At 47.5% G+C, this 26,257-nt stretch overlaps 1 protein-coding gene across 1 annotated transcript in view; it reads left to right on the top strand.

Moving 5' to 3' along the window:
* TGFA (transforming growth factor alpha) overlaps positions 1-26,257 on the top strand; it is a 104,445-nt gene that overhangs the window by 15,756 nt on the left and 62,432 nt on the right. The window contains exon 2 of the mRNA XM_037048140.1: positions 22,532-22,585. Within this exon, the coding sequence (XP_036904035.1) occupies positions 22,532-22,585 (54 nt within the window). The remainder of the gene's footprint in view (positions 1-22,531; positions 22,586-26,257) is intronic.

The raw sequence follows: 26,257 nt of genomic DNA on the forward strand, positions 1-26,257 counted from the left end.
AATAATGGCCTTTAACATTTTTACTTTAACACATTTACTTCTTCAAAGTCCAACTAAAGATAGAATCTGTGTTAGCACATTTGCTGATAGCTGGCTTACTTTCAGACTCTTCACCCCCAACTTCAGCAATGATGTGCCCACAAACAAAACATAGGCATTTGCATCAACTTTATAGAACAGCTGATGAGGATGAAAATAGCATGTATTGTTTCACCTGTACTGGGAACTTTTTTCCTTCAGTGGGCAGCAGTTTTCATGGGCTTTGAACCTCTGACTAGATAGCTTAACATCTGGACCCTCAGGTCTGAGAGCAGTGCCACAGTGTGGATTCCACCCACGTGCATTAAAGGCGATTCCCCCCAGGTAGAGGTCAAGGAGCTGTGTGCATTGGCAAACTGTGTCACTAACACATGAAACAGCCAGTGGGATGGACCTCTTTTGCAATGAATGAGTGATTGTAAAAACACATGAGTTTTAAAAATCAATGTATTAATTAAAGGACCCTATTTGATAATCCTTTTTAGGACAGCCCATCCTTAATTTGTTTGTAAATCCAAATCATTTGCATCTCTGGTTTGCTTACTGCAGATGGCCTCCACTGCAGCGCGCCCTCCAAATCCCCCAAGTTGACTACTTGGTAGTTATGTAAAAACCCATCCTGCTGGCCCATGGGGGAGAAAATGCTGGTCTTTTAGGGAGCCAGGAAACTAAACTGTCTCCTGAAATTTGAACAAACACACAGATAATAGCTCCTTATAAAAATTCCATTGTTCTCAGAGTAGAGGGCCTGCCTGTCTTTTCCAAAGGCTTCTCCAAGCTGCCCCACAGGCTTCCTTGATCTTCACTTGCATCACCTAATCTCTAGTGACCCAGTATCAGACATTTCTTCTTCTGACTGGTGGTCTTTAATTGTAACATTCAGCAGGAAAAAGAAGAAGAAGGGTTTAACCTTTTAGAACAGAATAGTCCCGTTGGGACAAAATTTCTTCATCTTTTCAGTCTGCACCTCAGCACCCAAGGAATCAAAATTGCAAGGAGCTGGTGAGTGATCAAAAGGAAAAGACTGGTGAAATGAGCCTGCTGTTTCCCAGCAGTAAAGAAAATAAGTGTGCTTAATTGCTCATAGATGGGCTTCACCTACCAGTCAGGGAATGGCACTTTCCAGCTGTGTTCTTTTCTCCTCTGAGAGGAACCACCAGAGGCAGGAGAGGGTTCTGTTCACAGGCCAAGGATGGAGTCGGTCTGTCTAGAGGCAGCTCCCTCCGCAGAGAGCTCCCACAAGCCTTCCCTGCAGCCAGACAGTTTATCTGCACTCCTGGCCTTGAGAAGTGACCCCCAGGAGTGTGGGTATGTTTGTTAGGCCAGAAAACGGGGAATATACCAGTGAGCAAGGCAGGCAGCAGCTGCCTTTGTGATAGGAAGAAAGGGTCAGGTTGCCAAGTGCAACCCCTCCTTTGTGCGTGGTCTCCACCCCTGAGGATCCCACAGCCCCAGAGTCCGGTTCTGGCTCAGCCAGAACTGCCCTCTGGGGGCTGTGATGTCCTCTGACGCCACTGCAGAGCAGAGCAAAAGTGGGCAAATGGCCTCACTATTTGGCCTTGAAGATAAAGTCATTTAGTTTTGTGAAAAGGCATGTTTAGGCTCCCAATAGAAAACATTGAAGAAATCTGGGTTGTTCTAAACTACCTACCAACATGCTTTTCTTGGTTTTCTCCACTCTAGCCTTTCTCATAAATAGTTCAGTCACTGTTTTTACCTAAGCTGTTTATCACCTGATAATTTCTATTTTCAGAAATGACACAGGCAGAAATTTTCTGAAAATCTAGGGCTTTGTTTGTATAAAAACCTTTTGCCATGAGGAGGCGGAGAAATTGGTAGGAATAGCTATTGATATCCATAAGTTCTGCCTCCCTTCTTCTGGGGGAAAAATCCACTCACTCTGATTTTGCAGTCATACCAGCGGTGTCCCTGGATGACCTCTTGCTCCATTGACAGTAATTGTGTGTGAGAGTGTGAGTGTGTGTTTCATCCGCAGGTTCATTCCCTGCTTCATGGGCTTTTTCGTTTTCTTGCTCCTATTCTCAACTTCTGCAGTGCCTTGCACAAACCTGATATTTAATGGTTGGCAAATACATTTTAATTAATTTATTAACAAATAATTTACCCCCAAAGTCTCTCTTTACTTCTCTCTTCTCTTCCTCCTCCTTCTCCCCCACTTCATTTCCAAATCATCATGGACATAGCAACAGATATTTTATGAGCAGAAGTGGGAAGAAATAACTCCACTTTGTAGGCCAATTGTAACCACTTGGAAGTGGGTCATTAGAAGAATTTAAGATGCATCTGTGTCAGTGGGGGGGGGTGCTGTGATCGATTAGTAATGTCTGCTGTGAGCTCAGTGTGAAGGTGGTGATACATGTGCAGTATATTTAATAGTAGGACACTTTTTCTTAAGAATGGGAAAAAGACGTGTTTTCAAGAAATTAGTTGAAGATGGTCCCTCTTACATTACTTACTTTTCATGCCCTTATCAGTACACTGCTCCGATTTTTAAAAGGTGTCCCATAACCCTGATACCATAGTCGAAGTACCATGCAGTCCTGTTAGGCAAGATTAGCATCCAAGAAGGCAATGAAGGTGTGGACTGGTATGTCCTGTCATCACTTGGACATGGGTATTTGCCTCCCTCAAAGTAGGAAGCAGAAAACCACAGCTAATGCTAGTTGACGAAGCTCTGTGGTGACATTGTTGAACTACTAGCGGGAGTATTCTGGCTGCCCCCTGGTCAGAAAGGACACTGCCTTCTCTCTGTCTTAGAGGGAAGGGCCCATTTCCCAAGAGGATGGACAGCATGTGAGTGCTGCAGCTGAGTAGCCATCTCCGTGTCATTATACCCTCCTCGGGGGGGGGAGGGCACCTCTGTTCAGTTCTGTCCCACAGGCACTGTGGAGGATATGAAGCAAAGTAGAGAGCTGGGCTGTGCCCACAGGGACATAAGAGGTTGTTGCAGAGGCAGGACATTTAGGACAGAGGAACCCAGAGTGGAGAATAGCCTCTGGGTCTGTGTGTTTGCAACTTGCATGGGTTCTGGTCACAGGTCAGCACTGAGTCTGTTCGCTTTGCTCCTTGCCGGCTCTTCCCTTGACCCTTTTCTTCTAAGCCTGAATATATTAGTCCAGTCAGAGGCAGTAGCAGAGAGGACCAGAAAGCTCTGGGCACAACCATCACTATCTGAAGGCCTTCTTACCCTGGATGTCAAATGTATCTCCCAGGTAAGCCCAGGATTACCTTCCACTGAGATTCTTAGGGCCTATTGGAGATGACCCAGGACAGGACCTTCATTTCAGCTTGTAGCATCCAGAGGATCTCAGGGGTAGTGGGCAAGCCCTGGGTGGGATTTTATTAAAAGCTCTTTAGAGAACCTCAGGACCAAGATAAGACTGACTTGTGAGGATTTGACTCTTGTGGGCATTCAGCATGCTAATGGGTTTTTCTAGGCCTGTGTTCTTATATATTTATTCATTTGTTTGCTTTTTAATTTTTTGAGAGAGGTGGGAAGTCAGGAAAGATTTTTGAAGATATCCAAGTTTGAACTGGACTTGAGAGTTGAAGAAGGCCTAGGTGAAGAAAGCAGGGGAATCATGGAGATAAAGACAGGGTAAAGAGAAGAGTCCCTGAAGGAACAGGACTAGAGTGTGTGTCCCGTGTTCAGTCCTCCCAAGTTCAGCGAGTCTTCGGTTCTGACTGCATTCTACATCCAACACTTGTCATGTCCTTCCCTGCTCCCCCTCATCTTTCGCCTGGACTTCTGCAGTAGTCTACTCTTCACTCTCCAGTGTCCTGTTTTGCCTCTGGTAAGGCCTCTTCTGTTCTCAGTACCCTGAGTGGTCCCTTCTAATACATGCATCGTATACTGTTCCTCCTCTGCTCAAAACCTTCTGGTAGCTGCTCAACTTGGAATAATCTTCAGACTCAGCACTCCCCACGAGAGATGTCTGCCTTAGCCTCTCTCCAACCTCACTTCCCACCACTGTTCTGCAGCCACACCAGCCTTCTTGTTCGTCCTCAAACAGACTAAGTTCAATCCCACCACAGGACCTTTGTATTTACTGTTTCTTTAGTTATGGATGCCCTTGCTCCCGATATTTGCAGGACTGGATTCCTAATTTTATTCTTGTCTCTGTTCAATATCACCAGTTCAGAAAGAACATCCACAATGACTCTGATGATTATTTCTCAGAGAACTGTCACCACAGACACATTTTTATGGTGTCTTATTCCAGAATGAAAGACCTTAGATTCCACAAAGTCCTTATAAAGTTTTCACGTTCAAATAGGCATTCACCTGTTGTGTTCTTTGGTCCACACTCTCCAGACATCTCTGTGGAACTGCCTGGCAGGTTTGGATTGAAAAGGAACTGAATTCATTTAGCGAGTATGGTTGAGAACTGTCTATACACCAGGTCCTGTTTGGGCACCAAGAATACAGCAAACCAAGAAACACCACCTTTCTCCTATCCCCACTTGACCCCAAGAAGGCAGAAAATAAACTAACAAATGAACATACCATAAAATGTCAGGTTGCAGCAGTGCTGGGAATGGGGTATGAGCTGCTCACTTCAGTTCCCTGCTCATAGTTTTCATACTAATATGATCCAGGATATTTAAAGGGCCCCCAGTGCTGTCTTGTTCCTTTCCTAACTGAAGTATAAGGAAAGAGAGAAAGAGGAGGGTGGAAAATTTCTCTGTAGCTGTAGCTTCATTTCGATACGATAAAGGGTATGCTGGACACCTACTTGGGAGCCCATTCTTAGATGCAGCTAGAAGGTCAAGACATCAGATGAAACCATCTTTCTAGCAACTCTTACCTTCTGCTCCATCAGTCTCACAGCTGACGTCGGCTGGCACCAGACTGGAAATTGTATTGACTAGTCCTTAGCTGAGAGACAGCACGCCTAGGAAACATCACCTCTTTTACATTAGGGACCACCGGAGCAAGGCCAGTTGCCCTGAAATGGGGACACTGGATTTCTTTGATTGTTTCAAAGGCTGCTTAGATTCCTGGCTGTGTCTGTCAGCCTCTCTGTTGGAAGACCTCTCTTGAAGACCCTTCTCCCATTATTTCTCTCCTTCCTCCCTGTCAGTCCCCTCCCCTGCCTTCTCCCTGGCCTGTGATTCTCCTCTGCTCTCTCTCATTTGATGAGCTCCTCGTTTGAGAAGGAGGTGAAGGGTACCCAACCAAAGCTGGTCATTGCTCCTCCTGGAAGCCTGTCAATACTCAATGAGCACAGCCCTACAGCACATTCCACAACAGAGGAGAAATAAGTGTGCTTCTCACCCTCTAAGATTTCACCTGGCTAGAATTCCCAGTGACAGCAAGCCTGCCCAGGAAGTGAGCTCTGCTCTCCATCTTTACATTCTGCCAAGCTGATGGGCCAGTGATGATGCCCAGAGCTGTGGGACTCTGAAAAGTTGCCCAAGTGTCTCCTCTGTACTTCCAGAAAAGTCCAACCCAAGCTGTTCATGCCAGCTTGGCCTTCCTAGGAGGAGGGCACTGTACTTGATCTTAGGGAAACAGTAAGACTAGACAATTCAGAATGTGGAGAAAACTATATGGCTTCACAGTGTTGTGATTATTATCAGCTGGGTTTTTTTTTAAAGACTTTTCGAGAAGTTTCAGGTTTATAGTAAAATTAGTGGAAAGTACAGAGTTCCCATATACTACCTTACCCCACCCCATCCAATTTCCCTTATTATTAACATCTTGCCTCAGTGTCGTATATTTGCAACAATTGCTGGGCCATTATTGGTGCATTATTATTGACTAAAGTTCATGCATTTTTTTTAACTAAAGTTAAATGTAATTAAGGCCCCTAGTTTACATTAGGGTTTATTCTTTGTATTGTGCATTTAATGAGTTTTTTAAGTATTTTTATTGATTATGCTATCATAGTTTTTCCAATTTCTCCCCTGTATCCCCCCTCCACCCTGTACCTCCCAACCCTCCACCATTCCCTGCCCCCACTTAGTTCATGTCCATAGGTTGTACATGTAAGTTGTTTCAGTCCTCTCTTTCCTATACCATTTTTATCTCTCCCCATCTATTTTATGCCTACTAATTATGCTTCTTTTTTTATTTTTTTTTAGATTTTATTTATTTATCTTTAGAGGGGAAGGGAAGGGGAGAAGAAGAGAAACATCAATGTATGGTTGCCTCTCGTGAGTCCCCCACTGGGAACTGGCCTGCAACCCAGGCATGTGCCCTGACTGGGAATCGAACCTTGATCGTGTGGTTCGCAGGCCCGTGCTCAATCCACTGGGCTATGCCAGCCAGGGCTATGCTTCTTCCCTATACCTTTCCTCCCACTCCTCCCTTCCCCCTCCCCACTGAAATCCCCTGTGTGATGGCCATTTCTCTGATTCTGTTCCTGTTCTGGTTGTTTTCTTAGTTTTTCTTTTCTTTTAGGTTCATTTGTAGATAGTTGTGAGTTTGTTGTCATTTTACTGTTCATATTTTTTACCTTCTTTTTCTTAGATAAGTCCCTTTAACATTTCATATAATAATGGCTTGGTGGTGATGAACTCCTTTAACTTCACCCTATCTGGGAAGCACTTTATCTGCCCTTCCATTTCAAATGGTAGCTTTGCTGGATAGAGTAATCTTGGATGTAGGACCTTGCCTTTCATGACTTCAAATACTTCTTTCCAGCCCCTTCTTGCCTGCAAGGTTTCTTTTGAGAAATCAGCTGATAGTCTAATGAGCAACCCTTTGTAGGTATCTCTCTTTTCCCCTTGCTTCTTTTAGGATTTTCTCTTTATCTTTAATCTTGGTTAACTTAATAATGATGTGCCTTTTTGTGTTCCTCTTTGGGTCCAACTTCTTTGGGACTCTCTGGGCTTCCTGGACGTCTGGAAGTCTATTTCCTTTGCTAGACTGGGGAAGCTTTCCTTCATTTTTTTGTTCAAATAAGTTTTCAATTTCTTGCTGGTGTCAACTCCTTATGACACCCCTACAATTCAGATATTGCAATGTTTCAAGTTGTACCAGAGGTTCCTAAGTCTCTCTTTATTTTTTGAATTCTGGTTTCTTCATTTTCTTCTAGATGGATGTTTCTTTCTTTCTTTTGTTCCAAATCATTGCTTTGAGTTCTGGTTTCCTTCCTGTCACTGTTGGTTCCCTGAATATTTTGCTTTATTTCATTTTGAGTATCCTTCATCTGTTTTGGTGTTTTTTTTTTCATTTTTTGACCAAGCTCAATCAGATCTGTGAGCATTTTGATTACCAGGGCTTTAAATTCTCCATCAGATAGGTTGGTGATCTCCTCGTCCCTTAGCTCTTTCTGAGACTTTACTCTGTTCTTTCATTTGGGTATATTTCTTTGTCTTGGGTCAGCTGATTGGTTATAAGAGGGAGGGGCCTTAGGTATTCACCCAGGCAAGGCAACCCTCCTTGCTGTGCTGCCTGTGGGGTGGGGCCAGAGAGGGAATAGTGAGGCTCACCTGCTCCTCTCTAGCACACTTTCAACAAACTCTCAAACTCTGGTGTGAGATTGGGAGTATCTCCCACAAGGGCCACCTCAACTGCAGCCCTCAGTCAGCTCTGAGTGTCAGTTCCCCTTATTAAGTCAGTCTCTCGCACACAGCCCACTGAGCTCAGCACCCAGCCCCACCCTCATCATCTGCTGCATCACCATGGTCTTTCTGTGTCAACCCTCGCTGTCCTCCACCTTACTGGTCTGGTTGTTCTGCTTGACTTTTTCTTTAATTCCTTGGTTGTCAGAGTTTCCTGCAGTTTGATTTTCTGGCACTTCTGGTTGTTTACTGAGTTTAGATTGGTTGTTGTTCTCCTTTTGGTTGTGGGAGGAAGCAAAGGGTTTCTACCTATGCTTCCGTCTTGGCCAGAACTCCATTTTATGAGTTCTGATGAATGTGCAATGACCTGTATCCAGCACTGTAGTGTCCTACAGAAGAGTCTCACTGCCCCAACAACCTCCTGTGTTGCCTTTATTTAATCCCTCTTCCTTCTTTTTTCCAACCCTCAGGCAACTACTGATCGTTTTACTGTCCCCATAGTTTAGTCTTTTGCAGAATGCCATAAAACCGAAATCACACAGTCTCAGTCCATAGATTTTTCTGATTGGCTTCTTTCACTTAGTAATATGCATTTAAGCCTTCTCCATGTCTTTTTATGTCTCGATAGCTCATTTCATTGCTGCATAGAACTCCATTGTCTTGATGTACCACAGTTTATCCATCACCTACTGAAAGAAGTCTTGGTTACTTCCAAGTTTGGGCACTTATGAATAAAGCTACTATAAACATTTGTGTGCAGGGTTTTTTGATTTAAAAGATTTTGTTTATTATTTTTAGACACAGGGGAAGAGAGGAAAAAAGAGAGGGAAAGAAACATCAATATGTGGTTGCCTCTCATGCACCTCCTGCTTGGAACCTGGACCACAACCCAGGCATGTGCCCTGACTGGGAGTCAAACCAGCAACCCTTTGGTTCACAGGCCAGTGCTCAATCCAGTGAACTACGTCAGCTAGGAAAGTATGTGGGGTTTTGTATAGACATGAGTTTTCAATCATTTGGATAAAATCAAGGAGCTCAATTGCAGGACCATATAATAAGACTATGCTTGGTTTTGCAAGAAATCACCAAATTGCCCTCCAAAGTACTGTTCCATTTTATCAGCTGACTTTGGTTCCTACACCACTTTCATTGAGATGAATCTCATTTTTCTAGACAATTCTTCAACAATACACTGAATATTAATAACCAAAGACCCTTTTCTCACCGCACTCTTAAATGTGCAGGGCTTTAAATGTGCAGGGCTTCTACGCACATCCTTCTTTATGCCATCCTCCTATTCTTGCTAGAGCTGAACAATCTGGTAGAAAATGTCCTTTTTTTCCTGTTCTTTCTGTCTCTTTACTCCTCATCTCTACACTGTCTCCCACCCCCAAAGTCAAAGAGGTAAGTAAGGGCAGAGGGCAGCAGCCAGGTTTTTTTGGGAGATCCTATTCTTATTTTGCCCTGAAGAGCAAAGTGTTTTTCCTCAGGGTTTTTTTTCTGTCTTTAAAATGCTTTAAGTTGACACCACTACAAGGTATGTGATGTTCTCTGCCTCAAAACTGTGGGGACAGGTGTCCCTCCTTCCTTAAGGGTTTATCTCAGCAAGTGAGACTCTTCCTATACGACTAAGTGCTTTGGGGGCTTTTATGAACAGCTTTGCTATGTGTTGCCAGAACTCATGTTGCCCCAAGGGAAATACGTCAGCGGCCCTGAAATAAGGCAGTAGACCAAGGGAGAGTTTAATGAAACATCTCTCCTGTCAGTACTCTCCCTCCTGAGACTCCTAGGAGTCTCTCTGGAGCCCCATGGCTATAAAACACTGGGAGTGGGTTTGTTTGTGGCTTGTCAGTCTCATTACTTTGTAGGTAGGCTTTGAATTGTGCAACTCAAATACTTTGGGTTAATACAGAGGCAGACAGATGAACGTGAGAAAAGAGAACGTGAGAATTACTGAACGGCAAAGGGAGTACCTCAGTTCACCAAGGGCAGGCTGATCAGCACAGTTACTCTGCAAGTTTCCCCGAGACCATCTGCAAGGCTCTAATGAGTGGCCCTGTCTGTTTGTGTGACTACCAGCTTGTTTCATTTCCCCTGAGTTTGGGGTGCTTCTGCCCATTCATTTGGAGGTTGAATAACCTGTGGTTGAAGGGACTTTCCCTGTTGGGGCTCAGAATTTTTTGACAGAGTGCACCCTTAGCATTTCTTGCAGGACAAAGTCATGCGTACTACAGTAATTTGGCATCCCAGCTCTCACCCACTAAATACCAGGAGTACCGCCAACTCATTGTGACAATCAAAAACTACTACCCGCCACCCAGTCTCCAGATGCCCCTAGGAAGCAGTGCCAGCAGTAAGAACCCCTGGGCTACAGGCAGGCTGGTCAGGGTCTCCCAGTGAAAGCTCAGCCGGGGTGCCTCCTGCCCACTCATCCAGGCCCACTTCAGAAGCTGCTACCTGCACTTGTCACCCAGGCCCTTTCTCACCTACTCTCTCTTTCTGCTGCTGCCCCTCACTTTCAGGGCCCAGAGAAAAGAACATGGACATTGTTCCAGTCTGCAGCATGATATAGTTGAGAAATTGTGGGGATATAAAAACTTCATGGGGTTTTCCCCTCAACTGTGAAAATCTGCAGAAGGCACTGGAAATTTGTCTCCTCTCTTTGAACCCTGCTTCTCAATCAGTGTCCCTTACTGGGTCAAATAAGTTCCCCACAGGGTATTCTGTGGCCACCCCTGAAAACACAGTGCAATAGAAGCCTGACAGCAACAATCAGTATTGGCACAACACTGATCCCTCTGCCAGCACCACACCCCAGGCTGATGCCACATTGATCGAAATTCTGCCAAGTCACTCAGGTATTTATCTTGGCCCAAACCCCAAACTTCACAGTGCCTTCTGCAGGGTGGCTCTGAGGCTGACCTGAGTAACATGGTGGAAATGGGTGTTTGTCATCACCAAGCTATTCACGTGGAGGAAGTGGAGCAGAGATCAAGGATTGCTTATTTTTTTACCTCCTCCCTGCTTATAGCCTACTTCCAAGTCACTTGCAGGAAGTGATGTTTACATATGGTCTTGACAGAGGTGAGGGGTTGACCTGGCTCGGTTGGTTCTGCTGAGAAGCTACGTCTGCCAATCTGAGGTCCACACAGGCAAAGCCCCTACTGACCCTTGACCTAGATGATGGTAATTCTGGGACCCACAAGGCCAGGGGAAGCTGAGATGGGGCCAATGGGTCTCCATGTGGAGGGGGAGAGGGCTCATAATATCCAGTAGACTCCTCCAGAGCTGGAATTTGATTCCTAAATTTCCTGGCAGCTAGGTCTCTGCTCAGCTGATTTGCCAAGGGGACTGAGTCTTGAAGATGGAACCATTGTGTCTACCACTTTATCCTGGCCTTGTCTTAAGGCATCTCTCACTCCTTCTTTCCTTGGGGACTCTGGGAATGTCAAGTGTAGCCCCTTTCACAGCACCTTGATACCTCAACTCTGTGTCAGTTAGCTTGGCACAGCTGCTTGCAAACTCAGAGCTCAGCCCTGGTCGAGCCCGTTGGTGACTCAGTGGCCAGAGAAGTCCAGCCAGCTCGGATACATGCCCTGCTGCTCTGCATTCCCTGGAGGAAAGCCCTAGCCAGCCAGCACAGGAGCAGGCCCTGTGGAAGAGGAAGTCTGACTCAGTACCCAGCCCTTGGTCCAGGTCTTTGGATAAGGCTTGTTTAACTCTGCTGAAGACACAACTGCTGCCTCCTAACCAAAAAGTGTATAGCATAGGTCTGGGTGAGTGAGAGCAGACTCCAGGCCTTCCTTACCCAGAGGAGATACTCAGTGCATCCTGGTTAACTGATTGGTTGGCAGAGATATGTTGCCCCTATACACTATTTGCATTAGTGGCAGGGGTCCTCTCAGACCACCAGACCAGTAGACAACATTGTTCTGTAAGGCTTTGAAGTAGATGGGTAGTTGGGGAGAGTGGAGAGATGTGCGTTGGATCACCTTCTAGTCCTTAGAAACAGAGGTATCTTAACAAGGCAGCACCTACCTCCCCCTGCAAGGGTCTCTGGGGTTTTTTTATTTAGTCACTTATTTTTGCACACTTTCCTGGAAGTCAACAAGAGCACATGTCATCTTCTTTTACAGCTGCATTACTTCTCTGATGCCTATGCATGTGCATGTGGTGTCAACCCTGGGCATTAATTATGCTCTCAACTCTAAAGAACTCAAAGAATGTTACAAATATTCTCATTTTCCCCATGAAGTAGGGAGAGAAAGATAGTAATCAGTGCTCCTAAATCAGAGATGGTGGGAAATCAGAGGGACTGGATGACCTAGGCACCTGCCCTGATGCTGACACATGTCAGGAGATGAAATGTGAAAGTTCCATCTGCTGGAGTGGTCAGAAGAATGAGTGAGTGTGTTTAGGAGAAGCATAGTTCTCAGTATGCACTGCCCCACTGCCAACCTGCAGCTCCAACCATTCGATGCGCTCTACACCCCTTGTCACAGCCTGTCTTCTGCTCCTTGGGTATAGATCTTCCTGTTTACTCATAGTTTTCAGAAGGCCTACAAAATGAGTTAAGGATCTGAAAACAAAATGTTTCAGGGGTCCTCTAGGTGGTGACTAAACAACTCAGAATCACCCTGGCACTCTGGTTCAGCAGACGCACTCTAGGCTCAGAAGGACAACACTTCCCCACACTTCGTGGCCCTCTATCCATCCTAGTGAGACTAGTTAGTTAACATCGTTGTTGAAATTGAGGCAAATTTTAACTCACCACCCACTGGAATGATGGCACAGCTGGGTGTTTATAATGAAGTTTGGTGGAAATGGTTTCTGAGAGTTGGAAGGATTATTTTCCACAGGACAAGTTCATTGCAGATATTGTGAGAGAAGGAACTTTTACTCCTTCACTGTCTCAGCAGCACCTAGAACTGCCAAGTCGTGTTCGGTAAGCACCTGTTGAATGAATGAATGCATGGTTTCAGGTGTTCTTTTTGTTCTGCTATCAGAATAAGAACCAAAACTCAGAGTTTATAGCTAAGAGGGTCTTGGAGAGACGTGAGGAAGGGATTCCTGAGAATCCGCTGGTTTGTCGACTCCCCATGTGCACACTCTCAGTACTCAACGACCCCCCCACCCCCCAGCTCTGTGGCCTCTTAGAGAAATTCAGTTCAATGTATTAAAAAAACCTAACTAGGGACTTGTAGCCAAGATGGGGGTGTAGGTAGACACCCTGTGCCTCCTTGAACAACCAAAATTAAGGACAACAAAAATTTAGAAAAAAAAAACAACCAGAACTGACAGAAAATTGAACTGTACAGAAGTCTGACAACAATTATCCAGACTGGTAAGAGGGGTGGAGTCAGCAGCCAGAGGAGAGGGATCGTGATGGGAAAAGGCAGTGGCTGGTGACCCAGGCACAGCAGTTGGCAGACCCCAGGCATGGAGTGGCAATGAGCAGACCCAGTGAGGTGTGTAAGGCGGCTGGCTGACCAGGGACACACATTCATGTGCAAATAAAGCAGGCAATAACAGGCATTGAGACAGACTGTGTAAACCAGGGCCCCAGCCCTGGGAAATGAAGCCTAAAAGCACTGATTGAAAACACTTGTGGGGGTTGAGGTGCTGGGAGAGACTCCCAACATCACAGGAGAGTTCCTTGGAGAGACCCACAGGGTCCTAGAACATACACAAGCCCACCCACCCAGGAACCAGCACCAGAAGGGCCCAGTTTGCTTGTGGGAAGCGGCAGAAGGGGCTGAAATCCAAGAGAGCAGAGCAAGCACCATTGTTCTCTCTCTGACCTCACCCCCACATACTGTGTCACAACCCAGCCACAGGACTTACCCTGCCCTGATGAACACCTAAGGCTCCATCTCTCACTATGTAACAGGCTCAACCAGACCAAAAAAAATGGCCCAAACAGAAGAACAGATCAAAGCCCCAGAGCCAATACATCTAAGTGATCGAGAGATAGCCAACCTATCAGATGCACAGTTCAAAGCACTGGTAATCAGGATGCTCACAGAACTGATTGATTTTGGTCACAAATTAGATGAACAAATGAAGGCTACACTAAGTGAAATGAAGGGAAGTGCACAGGGAACCAATAGCAATGGGAAGAAAACAGGGACTCAAACCAATGAAGTGGACCAGAAAGAAGAAAGAAACAAAAATTCAAAAAAATGAGGAGAGGCTTAGGAACCTCCAGGACATCTTTAAACATTCCAACATCTGAATTATAGAGGTACCAGAATGGAAGAAGAAGAGCAACAAGTGGAAAACTTATTTGAACAAATAATAAAGGAGAACTTCCCCAATCTGGCAAAGGAAATAGACATCTAGGAAGTCCAGGAAGCTCAGAGAGTCCCAAAGAAGCTGGACCCAAGGAGGAACACACCAAGGCACATCATAACTACATTATCCAAGATTAAAATGAAGGAGAGAATTCTAGAAGCAGCAAGAGATAAGGGGACAGTCACCTACAAAGGAGTTCCCATCAGCTGACTTCTCAAAAGAGACCCTGCAGGCAAGAAAGGGTTGGAAAGAAGTATTCCAAAAGGCTAGGACCTAAATCCAAGATTACTCTATCCAGAGAAGCTTTCATTTAGAATGGAAGGACAGATTAAGAGCTTCTCAGATAAGGTCAAGTTGAAGGAGTTCATCATCACCAAGTCCTTATTATATGAAATGTTAAAGAGACTTATCTAAGAAAAAGAAGATAAAAATATGAACAGTAAAAAGACAGCAAACTCATAATTATTAACAACCCCACCTAAAACAAAAACAAACCAAGGAAACAACTAGAACAGGAACAGAATCACAGAAATGGAGATCACATGGAGGGTTAGCAACAGGGGAGTGAGAGGAGGAGAGGGGAGGAGAAGGTACAGATAATACGTAGCATAGATGGTTGGTAGAAAATAGGGTATGGGAAATGTAGAAGCTAAAGAACTTGTGACACATGGACATGAACTAAAGGGGGAATGGTGGGGGAGGGAGTGTGCAGGGTGGAGGGGAATGAAGGGGGAAAATGGGATAACTGTAATAGCATAATCAATAAAATATATATTTAAAAAACCTAACTAGGTGCAAGGCATTATGCCAGGTGGGAGGGTAGATATGAGTAGGCATAGTTCCTGACCACACTAGAAGGGAAGGCAGATAAGATGTAAAAACTTTCAAACTATAAAGCAGAATTGAATAAGAACCACTCTGAAGAAATGATTATTTCTGATATTTGAGTGAAGGTTTGAGAGGCAAATTTTACTTCCACGGGTAGAGGAAGGGGCCTGCCAACTTGAGAGACTGGCATAATACAGGGCAGGCAAAGTAGGTTCACAGTTGTTCAGATGGAAAGAGACAGAACTACAAGTAACAATACGATAGTTAATAAATAAGTAATGACACGAGAATAAACTGTCAACCTACTTTTGCCCTCCCCCTGTATTTATGGTAACCCTCTATAACAGCAGCTACCATTTACTTGCCACTCAACATACAACACCTTTCTCATGTGTCCCGTTATTTCACCTTTACGATAACCCTGTGCAGGAGATGGAGATCTTTATCTTGTTTCACAGTGAAGGAAACCAAGGCGCAGGCAGTGAAGCAGATGTCGCACAGCTGCAAGGACTTGAGTCAGGTCCCTAGTGGTGTGAGCCCAAGGCACCAGGTTCTGAGTGGGGGCAAGTCACATGCAGGGAAAGGGGGACAGTGCCTGATGGGAGTGGTGGGAAGAGCAGGTGGAAATGGGGTTCAGGACCAGGGCCCGCATGGTGAATCTCTGCTCTGGACTTTGCACTGGGTACTGTGAGCAGGGAGCCCATGGGGACTTTAGAGGAAAGGAGTGCTATGGTCCAGCATGTGCTTCAGGAAGGTCCCTCTAGCAGCAGGAGCAGAGGTTAAAAAGCCTTTGGCTGGAGAACCAGTTAGGCAGGCAACTGTTGTGATAGCCTGGGAGAGATGTCGGGGCCTGAACTTGGGCAGCAGCAGCCAGGATGCGGTAGGGGGATGGGAGGGGACAGAGGATGTGGAGGCGGGCTGTGTAGGAGGCCTTGGCTTGGAGACCAGGTAAAGGAGAGGGAGGGGCAGGGGATGGCTGTGGGGCCTTCATCCCTGCCCAGGAGCAGAGAGGAGGAGGTGGAACAGGTCAGGGGATGAGACCAGATGAAGTCATTTTTAAAGACGTGGTTTGAGGCATGGGCCTCTGCAGAGTGGCGGGGGTTGGAGACAGTGCTTAGGGAGCCTAGAGGCAGAGGCAGCGTCTGTGGACATGTGCGATCTTGGCACCACCCTTGGCAGCCCTTACCTTTCTGCCTTTGCTGTCATCTGGAAGACTCCATTTTTCCCTGATTTGTGTTCTCCATTTCATTTCCTTTCATCCTTGCAGCAGCTGTCTGAGGAGGTGTCATTCTTATTTATGGAGAAGGACACCAAGTTGAGTGAGACTAGATAACATAAACCAAGTAAGGAATGGCAGGGTCAGTATTTGAACCCAGATCTGATTTCAAGGCTTCTCTCTGCTCTGCCCTAACAGACCCTGAGTCAGAATTAGAAAGTGATAAAGGGTTGTGGGATAGGCACCATCTGCTTATTTCTTCTACCTGCCTGATCCCAAGGCTTCAGTCTGAACGCTTTGGTTTCTCCTAGCCACGGAGGAATTCAGATGGCTATGGAAAATACCTGTGAGCATTCAAGTAGCACTGGCTTATTTTTCATGATGTCCTCATCTTAGCCTCATTAAGATGGGCTTTGCTGCCTATGGTCATCCCATTAGGAAGGGCCTTGACCCCAGTGCATTCCCTCGTGGGTGGTGAGCTGCAATGTCCCACCAGGCCAAAATCAAGACCGCCCTGTCCTCACTTAGGCAGCACATGTACTAAAACTGGATGGCTGTGGAAAACAGAGAGAGGGGACCTAGTGCACATTTAGGGTCAGGTTTAGGATCTCTTCCATCATCTGATATTTGATGTAAATGCCATGCTAAACTGAAAGACAAGATTACCACAAACCGAGCACACTCTTTGAGATAAACACACAGCCTCCCTATTGCCTGATCCTTGTTCGAGGCAAGGGGCCCACCTACCAAGCGTTGGAAGGAGGCCAGTTTTCCCTGGTGGTGCTCCAGGGGCTAGATGGTGAGGGAAGATGGACAGCCCTGTATCTTCACAGGTGCTTGGAATTTAGGGACTGGGCAGGTCTTCTCACCCAGCTCTGGCATTTAAAGATAAAGAACCACACAGTGAGAGAGGTGAAGTAGCTTGCTAAAGATGAAACCATTCGTGGATGACCCTGGTCTCTGGGCTCCCTACTAACTGTCTTCCCCAGATCACAGAACATAAGTGGATTATATCCAGGCGAGAAGAGGAGGAGGTGGTCTTTTCCAGCATTTCTGTGTTCTGTGACTGTGTTCCACAGGATACGTGGGAACAAAGAGAGGCAAACCGGGCCCTGTCATATGAGTGGCAGATGTCTGTCACTCACAAGCTGGGTTACCTTGGGCATTTACTTCATCTTCTGTACCTCCACTTTCTTACCTCTAAAATGGGAGCATAATAGTACCTATGTCCTAGGACTTGCTTTGAGTATTGAATGAGATGGTGCAGAGCATGTAGTAGTATCAGGCAAATGTTGCTGCTGATATTACTAATAATGCCATCAGCCACAGTGACAATCCTAGGACTGAAAAATGTGAGGAGAGAGCTTAGACCACCAGTCAGGCCCCAGTTGTCTTCCCTTCACTGCCCACCACTGGCATAGAAATGTCTTCCTGGTTAGCGTGTCCCATGTCACAGCTGCGTTTGGGTGCCGGGCTCAGGACCTCACTCCTGTGGGTTTGGAGCTAAAAGCTGGCCCCTCCCTGCACAGTTGTTTTCCTTGATCCCTGCATCAAGCCCTGCCAACTGAAACACAACACTAATCCTTTCTAATAGTGTCTCGATAAGACTCCTTGGGTAGCAGGGTCGTCCTGTGTTTTGAAAGCAGTGTTCCAGATGCCGGGACGGTGAAAGAAAGAGCCCTCTGTCCAATGAGCCCATCTGCCCAAGGTGACTCATTCCTGGGTCACATGTTCCTAAACTCTCCTGGCCATTCCCAGAGTTTTCCTAATCCCGTCTGGCCAGTTCCTCGGGCCAGTTTCTCTGCTGCTTCGCCTGACATCCTCTGAGTTGAGTGTCACTGGAGTCTGTGAGCAGGAGCAAATGTGAACTGGCACTTTCCCCTTCAAGAGACACCATGATCTCTCAGAGGGCTGGCCTCCCTACACTGGTGCAATGGTGAAGGCCATGGCTGCTTTTAGCCACACTTACGGGTTTTGTCACGGGGGCAGGCTTGTGGTCTCCTGGTCCTCCCAGCTGCCCCATTCCCCTACCTGAAATGTGTTCCCTTTTTCTTTCTTCCTAATTAGATCTTACTCTGCAACCAGCATCTTTCCTAGCTACCAAAACCTCTTGCATTTAAAATACTGATTTTGGGGGGGAAGAGGGTATAAGAAGTCTAAATGGTAATGGAAAAAAATATGATAAAGATTAAACCCCAAAAATAAAATACTGATAGTCATATAATGTTGCAGTTTCTGCTATACAGTTAAAATCCTGCCATGTTTGCAAGTGAAATTTAATGTTCGAATGTAATCATAGGGAAGAGGCCTTAGAACCTGTGCCAGCAGGTCCTGGGTTCCGTGTGACCCATTTACACATGTTGGTGCCCTTGTGGCTACTCCATGGGTGTCCTCTGTGGGCCTCCTGCTGAGCTGCAGGGTTATCATCTTCTAGGGACCACCCACCACTTCCTGAGCTCCTGGCTCTGTCCCCCGTGACCCCAAAGCATGGTAGAAAGGAAGGGGGAATCCCAGCTGCCCTCCAAACACCCACACCCCTCTCTCTTGCCTGACTCCTGCATTAGTCCTTTGCCCGTATGCCTTTCCTCACCACCCCCGACATCCAGGCCATCCTTCATCCAAAAGGACCTGCTGCAACCTCTCTCCGTTCTCCCCACATCTGTGTGACACCAAACCTCACCCTCACCCCATAGTTAGAAGGCCTGCCTTAGGGCCCCCAGACAGATGAGATGTGGAGCCCTTGACTTTCTCGGGGGTCAGCTGATAACACAGTGGCATAGGTAAGAGCCAGGAAGCAAACACTGGCTGTGACAGAGGCCAGAGCCAGGCATGGTCCACTCTTCTGGAGTGACTGGGCACCGGGGCTGAGTGTCCACAGAGGAGATGGCCACCAGGCCAATGAGTGAGAGCGGACAGAGGGCGTCCCATGCTGAAGGCACAGCCCAGATCCCAATCCCTTGCTTGAGTGAGTGGCTGCATGGAGAGGTGCGGGCTGGGAGTGGGCTCCCTGCTCTGTGGTCCAGGGGACAGGGGGCCCAGCACCTCTCCACATCATTTCCCACTAACACACCTGCGAATGGGTTTCACCATGGCTCTGTGATGTGTACTCAGGAGATTAATAACCCAGCCCCTCTTTGACATTCTCTTTGCAGAAAATTCTTATTGCCTCTCTAACACCTGAATTATGAGCACTGCCACCTTTGTCCTCCCTTGAGGGCAGGCTGGGTTCCCGCTCCACTTGGGATGGGGCGATCAGCCTTTCATACTGTTTCCCCTCCCTGGTATGGGGCTTTCCCCTCACCTACCCCCACCTTCCCCCCACCCAAGTCTGTAATCCAGGGATTCCCCTCTTTGGAACTTTCTAAACAAAAAAAGGGATGTTAGCAGGAGCCACTTGAAAGGGATTCCTGCCCCAGAAGGAGGCTGTCTGGGTGGCCAGTGGCAGGCAAGGTCCAGCTTTGAAACTCGGGCAAGAGGAGCCTGTGGCTTCAGGCCACAAGCCTCCATCTGAACTGTGTGTTGTCTCCCTGGAGTCACTGGGTGTGGCAGCTGTCCCAGGGCTGTGCTGTCCCCACACAGGTGCTCCAGGGAAGGATTTCCTATGTTTCTGATGAGCCTCAGAGACTGCCAAGGCCCCGTGTTTCTGGAAGGCCTTCACAGAGCCGGCTTTCCAAGCACAGCCAGGGGGGCCAGCAGTCCAGATACCTGGGCTTATGTAGAGCAGCAGCCAGGGGTCTGAGCGCTCACACCCTTGCCTCTCAGGAGACCTTGCTCATAGTGGGGCGAACCAGAGGCAGTGGAAATTCCCACAAGGCAATGGGTCTGGCCTCTGGAAGAGAGGGATCAAGCTTCGCTGCTAGAACCCCTGCATTTGTTGTTTGGACTCATTTGTGACAGGCTGTGGTCAGAAGGACTGTTGTGTAGTGTGGTAGTAGGAGTTGGACAGACTTGAGTTTGAATTGGCTGCAGGAGCTTGGACACATTTCTTAACCTCACTAAGCCTCAGTTTCCTCATCTGTAAAATCATGTGTTTCCACAGGCTAGACCAGAAGGCTGCAGGCTGGGGTGGGGATGCCTACACCATGGGTTATTCTGAGGACCCCATAAGACAACACACATAAAAGCAGTGGGCCAGGAACTGGTACTAGCCCACTAAATGGTACTCAGCCACCTGAGAAGTCAAAGAAGCGAGCCCTAGTTTTTTGGCCTGGGGCCCTCTTAGGGAGCACACCACAGAGTGGAGGGAAGGCAGAGGCCTCACCGCGTGTCACAGAGCCCCAGCTGCGGTCATGCCTGAATGCAGGGAGTAGGCAGAGGCCCAGGGCTTTAAGAAGTTGTCTCCACGGGCGTGACAGGGTATGGAAAGGAACTCTTCTCATGTTTCTCAGATTATGAATAAAAACCCGGTGTCTTTCGTCTCTGGAACACGGTGGTTTTGCAGATTCTGATTAGCTGCCTTTACGAAACACCTTTATGATAGCTCACACAGGAGGAGCAGAGGGAGTGGCCATCCGCCCACCCTGGACAGGCAGTGGCCGTCTCTGCTCCGGCCTGGCAGCCGTTGCACAAGATGTGCTTTCTCGCCTGGGTTTAGTTCCAGCGGAGGTCTTCATGGAGCTCAGAAACTGTACTTTCCCCCACTTAGGGGATAGGCAGACAGGGAGGGAAGTGGCAGGATCTTTTATTCATTCAGGACCGGCCAGTGGCTCTTCTTGCAGAGAGGTATGCAAAGCATCCCCGTGTTGTTATGTTACTACATGTCACTGGCTGACTTTGGCCCTGAGTGGTTTGTGGCAGTGCCAGCAAAGTCAGTGTGACGGGTCCCCATCTGGCCATGCGGAACCACTAAGACTTCTTCCTTTGGCAGGAAAGCCTCACTTTAATGCTCAGTGTGCAGATCACAAACTCAGCCTTTTACATATGTCCAGGGGAGCCCTAAGAGCCGAGCTTCCAAAATCAGTGTCTACTGAGCAGCAAGAAGAATTGCACAGGGAAGTCATGGTGCTTTTACTGATTTTCTCTTCTTGCCCCCAACCCCCTGTTCCACCCCAAATATCCTGTCCAGGGGTGTGTAGGAGCCTTTGGGAAATCCATGCCAGGCCTCCTGCAAATGTGGTCAAAAGTTTTTGTGATGTTTGTCATTTCAGAGCCTAAAGAAAAGTTGGAGCATGATCGCTTCATCTGTTCTAAATGTGTTTCCCCAGTGAAAGTCAAGGGCTCATTTTCTACACCCCGAGTGGAGGGCAAAGGGGCCCTCTCAACCTGCCTGGCTGGTGGGGTTTGCCCCAGTCCTGTGCAGTGGAGGGGGTCACAGCAAAGAACGTGCTTTGTTGTTCGTATGACTTGATTCATCTGCCTTCTGGACTAACCCTTCGGTGGCCCAGACTCTGCATGGCCACCATGGCATCCTTTGCGTTTCAGTTTTAGGAAGTCATTGTAACTTAGTTCATGCTGATTGCATAACTCACAAGATGTTCCCTTTTCATTGGAAATTTGTTTCAGTGTTTCCAGAAACCTCCACTGCTGTAACGTCAGGGCACACAGGTCATCCATTGGCAGGGGCAGCTTCACGGGTGTGTGATTTGTGTAGCCACAGAGTCTCACACTCTGATGGGCCCTAAGCATGGCATTAATGCTGTGGTGGCAATCTTGACATTCTCAATAGTTTTGTCTTTAAATTTGTATCTCATAAGTGATGTGCAATGGGACAGTGCAGTGTGCACAGGAGCATGTGATCCCACCTATTACCACCACCTGCTGCCTCCCCTGTGCAGGACCTGGACACACAGAAAGGCAGAGGTTAGGTGCTGGCACCCCACGGCCTCTCAGGACAGAGCTTGGTGGCAGCTGTCCCTGTGCCAGGGTGACAGCGCTGCAGCATGCTTAGTGTATTACTATAGATAAGCACGAGCCTCTCCCCTGCCCTGATCAGGTACCTAGTACGTCCTGGTGCAGCGGTTGTGACATCCTTGGGGCTCCACAGTCGGCCTTTGGTGGGGCTCCTGGGCCCTGGGAAGAAGAAATACCTGACTAGACTTCCCTGCCTCCAGCTGGGTCACAGCATATCCACCCAGCTCCTGGCCAGAGGAGAGAAACGGCAGTCAGCGGTTCCAGGTGCACCTGCATTCTTTGTCGCTGGTGTCTCCTGTGCCCGTGAGGGGCTCTGCTCACCTTGCAGTTATGCTCATGCTGCAAAGACAGAAGCAGCATAAACACAAGCACAACCCATGACGTGCACAGTGATGTGAATGTGCTTAGTGCCGCTGAACTCAACACTGACAATGGTCAACACGGTTCGTTTTATATGTCATTGACCACAATAAAAAATATTTGTACTGTATTTAAAAACAAAAACAAGGAACATCATGGCAGGTGGAGAGAGAGACCTAGAAGAAAGGAAAAAGCTTTATCTTTAGTACCATTAAAGGCACTGGTTTCCTGCTCTATGAACAAGGGGCCCTGCATTTTCATTTTGCACTGAGCCCCCCAAATGATGTAGCCAAGCCTGCCTATTGGCCACCTTGTAAAACTGCCCAGTCTTTGCCTTTCCCCAGCCCTGCCCTCAAATCCTGAAGGTCAGGTGCTGCCGAACTGACTCTTACCTTTCTTTTCCCCCCACAGGTGTTTTGTTGGCTGTGTGTCAAGCCCTGGAGAACACCACGTCTGCCTTGAGTGGTGAGTCCCATCTCCTCATCCCCTCGCTGTGGGATGGCACATGGGGGTGCGCAGGGAGCAGACCTGGACTGGTTTGTGGGGCCCGGGGCTCTAAACTTCCTTCTGGGGCTCCCACCTGCTGGGCTTGTGCCCAGCTGTTCCCTGAGCCACCTCTGCCCTGCATCCCAGGGGCCAAGATCGTGCTCCTGGGAGGTCTAAACTGCAGGCCTGAGGGAGCTATTCCCCCCACATCCGTGTCCTCCCTGCTCACTCAGGGCCGGCCCCCTCCCAGCTCCCTATTCAGACTGTCGGTGTGGGCAAGGGTGCTAGAAAACAGAGTTGGCACAACAACCCAAGAACTCGAAACTAGCTCATCTAATAATCCATCCAAACAAGAGCTCAGATTCCTGAACCCTTTTGTCTGCCTCTGCCCAGTGATCTTTCTGTAGATACTTTCTGGTTTGTCTTTTGACATTTGAAACGTTTGGGAAACGTAGGAGGCAAACCGTTCATGGCCAGAGCCCTACAGAAGTATCCCTGTTCACATCTGCACATTGTTTTCAGCCTCTGTCCATGTGCGCTAATATTTCTACTCAATTAGTCATGGTGAGAAAGCTATTTTGATTCCTGCTTTTTAAACTCAACGTTTAGAGTCGTGTGTTTTTCCATGTTGCTAGAAAGTCTTAGGTTTTATCCTTCCAGAATGTCATGATGCTCCCTTAGAATGGACATGTGTGATTGAATTCAACATTCCCCACTGGGTATTTATGTTGCCTTCAGTTTGAGTTATGATGCTATGTCTTTGTGCCTAGAAGCTTTTTCCTTACTTTGGATACTTTCCTTAGGTTATGTCTCCAGGAGCAAGAATGAATATATTTATGACCCTTGGTGCAAATGGCCAGATATAGCTGTCCAAGTGCATATGAGCTGATTTTACACCAGAAATGCACGCATGAGCCCACCAGTCTCACTGTTCCCTCACTGACATGGGGCATGCTCCCATTTCCTGCAGTGGCCCCTGATCTGTCTTTCTCCCTAGTTATTTCAGGGCAGTGTCGGGGTGTATGTGTGTGTAAGGGGGTGTCACTTATGTATTCACAAATTATCTAACCAACCCACACACTGTCCTGGTGCTTTTCTCCTTTGCCAGACCTTTCCCTCCAAACACACTGGAGGTGATGCCTCCACTCCCACCGGCACCACTGCTTCTGCAGCCCCACAGCTCCCCTTGGAGCTATTATCCTTGGTGCACTTGAACCCTCGAGGTGCCCAGGCCACTTGGTGGTCCATGATGACACAGAAGACAATGCCTTTCTTCCTCTGTGTTGGGGCCCCAGGATGGAAGGGTGTGCCAGAGCTTCTGGGCTCCAGGACCTATTGGAGCTTCCATAAAGCAGTTTTTTCACTTTTTAATTACCTCCCACATCACAAAGGGTTCACATGTGAATATGTGGGGCAGGGGATAGCTTAGTAACAACCCCCCTATGCTGTTCTCAGATTCGTCCCAACCCCCTTCCTAGGATCCATTTACCCCCGGCCAGGTGCATCCTCAGCCCTTCCTGGTCCTCACTGTAGGACCTGGAAGGTGAAGGTGAAGGTGTCACTTACGGGTGACAGGCTGCAATGACGATAAATGCTGATGCTACCATCCGTGGAGAGGGGGTGTCCTGGCTCCTTTACACTCCTCCCGTCGTCATCCATTCACACAGATGAGAAAGGCCTTGGGGTGTCGAACCTGAGCCTACTCCCTCAGGTGTGGCTCCTGCCAAGGTCCTTTGTGGTTTCCCAGTCTTCCCTGGGCAGACATGGGAAGACCTGCTATCTAGAAATGACTGTCCCTGCTGAGGTGGTGACAACCTCCGTTTTACCTTCCCTTTCTGGACTTGCTTCTGTGAGAATGACTCTGATGTGAACAAGCTCCTGAGGTTCACTGTCCTCACTAGGATATATGCTCAGGAGACTAGTTGTCCCCGCTGTTCTGACAGGCTGAGTGCCACCCTGTGGCACAATGTGGAGGGTGAGAGCAGAGGCAGTGCCACAACTTCTAGTGTCCGAAGGACTTCAAGGCCCTGGAGTTGCTGGTCTGTGGAGAAGGGAGGTGGGGAAGCTGCTTGACCTGTGTTTAATGGGCTTCTGAGCTGTGAGAATTATGCCTGGAAAGGTTAATGGGCTGGCTCTTTCCATTTTTACTCACCCTTGACCCTGCTTCACTGGGCCCAGAGAAGGCTGGGCTAGGAGATGAATTCATGGTGTGATGACTTTGTCACAGCCACTTTGACACTGAATTGGGCTTGTTTGCTTAACTGTCTCTTCCTTTAGGGGTAGCCTTCCTGTCCTTGAACACTCCATAGGCCCTCACTACCACCACCCCAACTCTGTCCAGCTGGGTTAAAATCCTGTGGTGGGTGCCAGTTAACCAGGCGCCACCTGTACCAACCACGCTCACTGCCCCAGCACTGGAGAGAGAGAGAGAGAGAGAGAGAGAGAGAGAGTGTGTGTGTGTTACTCTTGGCTAATTCAATGAGCAAAACTATTTGAAAACATTTACTAAGGAAATCTTCATACACAGAAGCAGAGAAATATTGAATAGTAGTGAAATCAACCCCTACATACCCATCACCTGGCTTCCACAACTGGCATCCCTCTGCCATTTTTCTCTCGCTATTCTCCCATCTTTTTGATTTTTCCCTTGGCTGGGTTATTTTAAAGCAAAGCCCATTTGTGGATATTGCTTTTATCTAACAGATAGAGACTTTGAAGAACAAAACCGTAGTCCATTACACCACAAAGCAACCATGATTCTTTTTGCTGGATCCTCAAATGTAGAGGGTAGATGATGCCTCACATGGTTTTGTGCCACTTCCTTTAATTTGCATTTCCTTTAATGTCTTCATATTTTGCTTTCTACTTATGTGACTTTTATGTTGAACACTATTCTTGTAAAATGTGCTCATTTATATTCCGTGTGATTGACTCTCACACCTGAGCCCCAACTAATCCCTTACGCTCCGATATCGGTGGGCTCACTTACAGAACAAGCCATTTAGGTGTAAAGGTGTGGGATGTGTCATTTCAGGACAAAAGCTCCAAGGGCTTTACCTATGGCATAAATACGAAGGTCTCTTCACTGTAGGAGCTGATAGGAGCGAGAACAGTAGTGGATGCAGGAAGGGCCTGGCGCGTTCCTGAGTGACCGTGCAGGAGCAGGCTGCAGGCATGCTCAGGATTAAGCTCCGGCATGTTGATGGAGCAGCGTGGAGCGAAAGCTGCAAACTCCATGTGCCAATCAACGGTGGTGCCTGAGTGTAAAGAACAGGGACTGATCCCAAGCGGCTTTCTTGTGCTTTTGAAAGAAAGAAAAAGTTCCCTGGTCTTATTACCTGACAGTTAACCTTGGCCTGTGTTTTTGAGGTTTCGATGGTTTCTTCCAGTCTCCTCTCTCTTAGACCCTGAAATGTGGAGGGTAGATGATGCCAGAGGCATAGGAAACCAACATTATGGTTGTCAATAAATGTTTCTTCGACATCTACTTCGGGTGGGACTTGGAAGGAGGCACACCTTAGGCTGGAGGTCAGGAAACCTGGGTGTTGGGCCCAACTGGTCTTGGCTTTACCAAGTCCAGTTATTCATCTGGGCAAGTTATTCATCTGGTTCCTGTTTGGATCTTAAGTTCCCACATCTGCTGGACTTGAA

The sequence above is a fragment of the Sturnira hondurensis genome, unplaced genomic scaffold, assembly GCF_014824575.4.
Source record: "Sturnira hondurensis isolate 20B ecotype Veracruz unplaced genomic scaffold, ASM1482457v3 Scaffold0006413, whole genome shotgun sequence".
NCBI classification, from domain to species: domain Eukaryota; kingdom Metazoa; phylum Chordata; class Mammalia; order Chiroptera; family Phyllostomidae; genus Sturnira; species Sturnira hondurensis.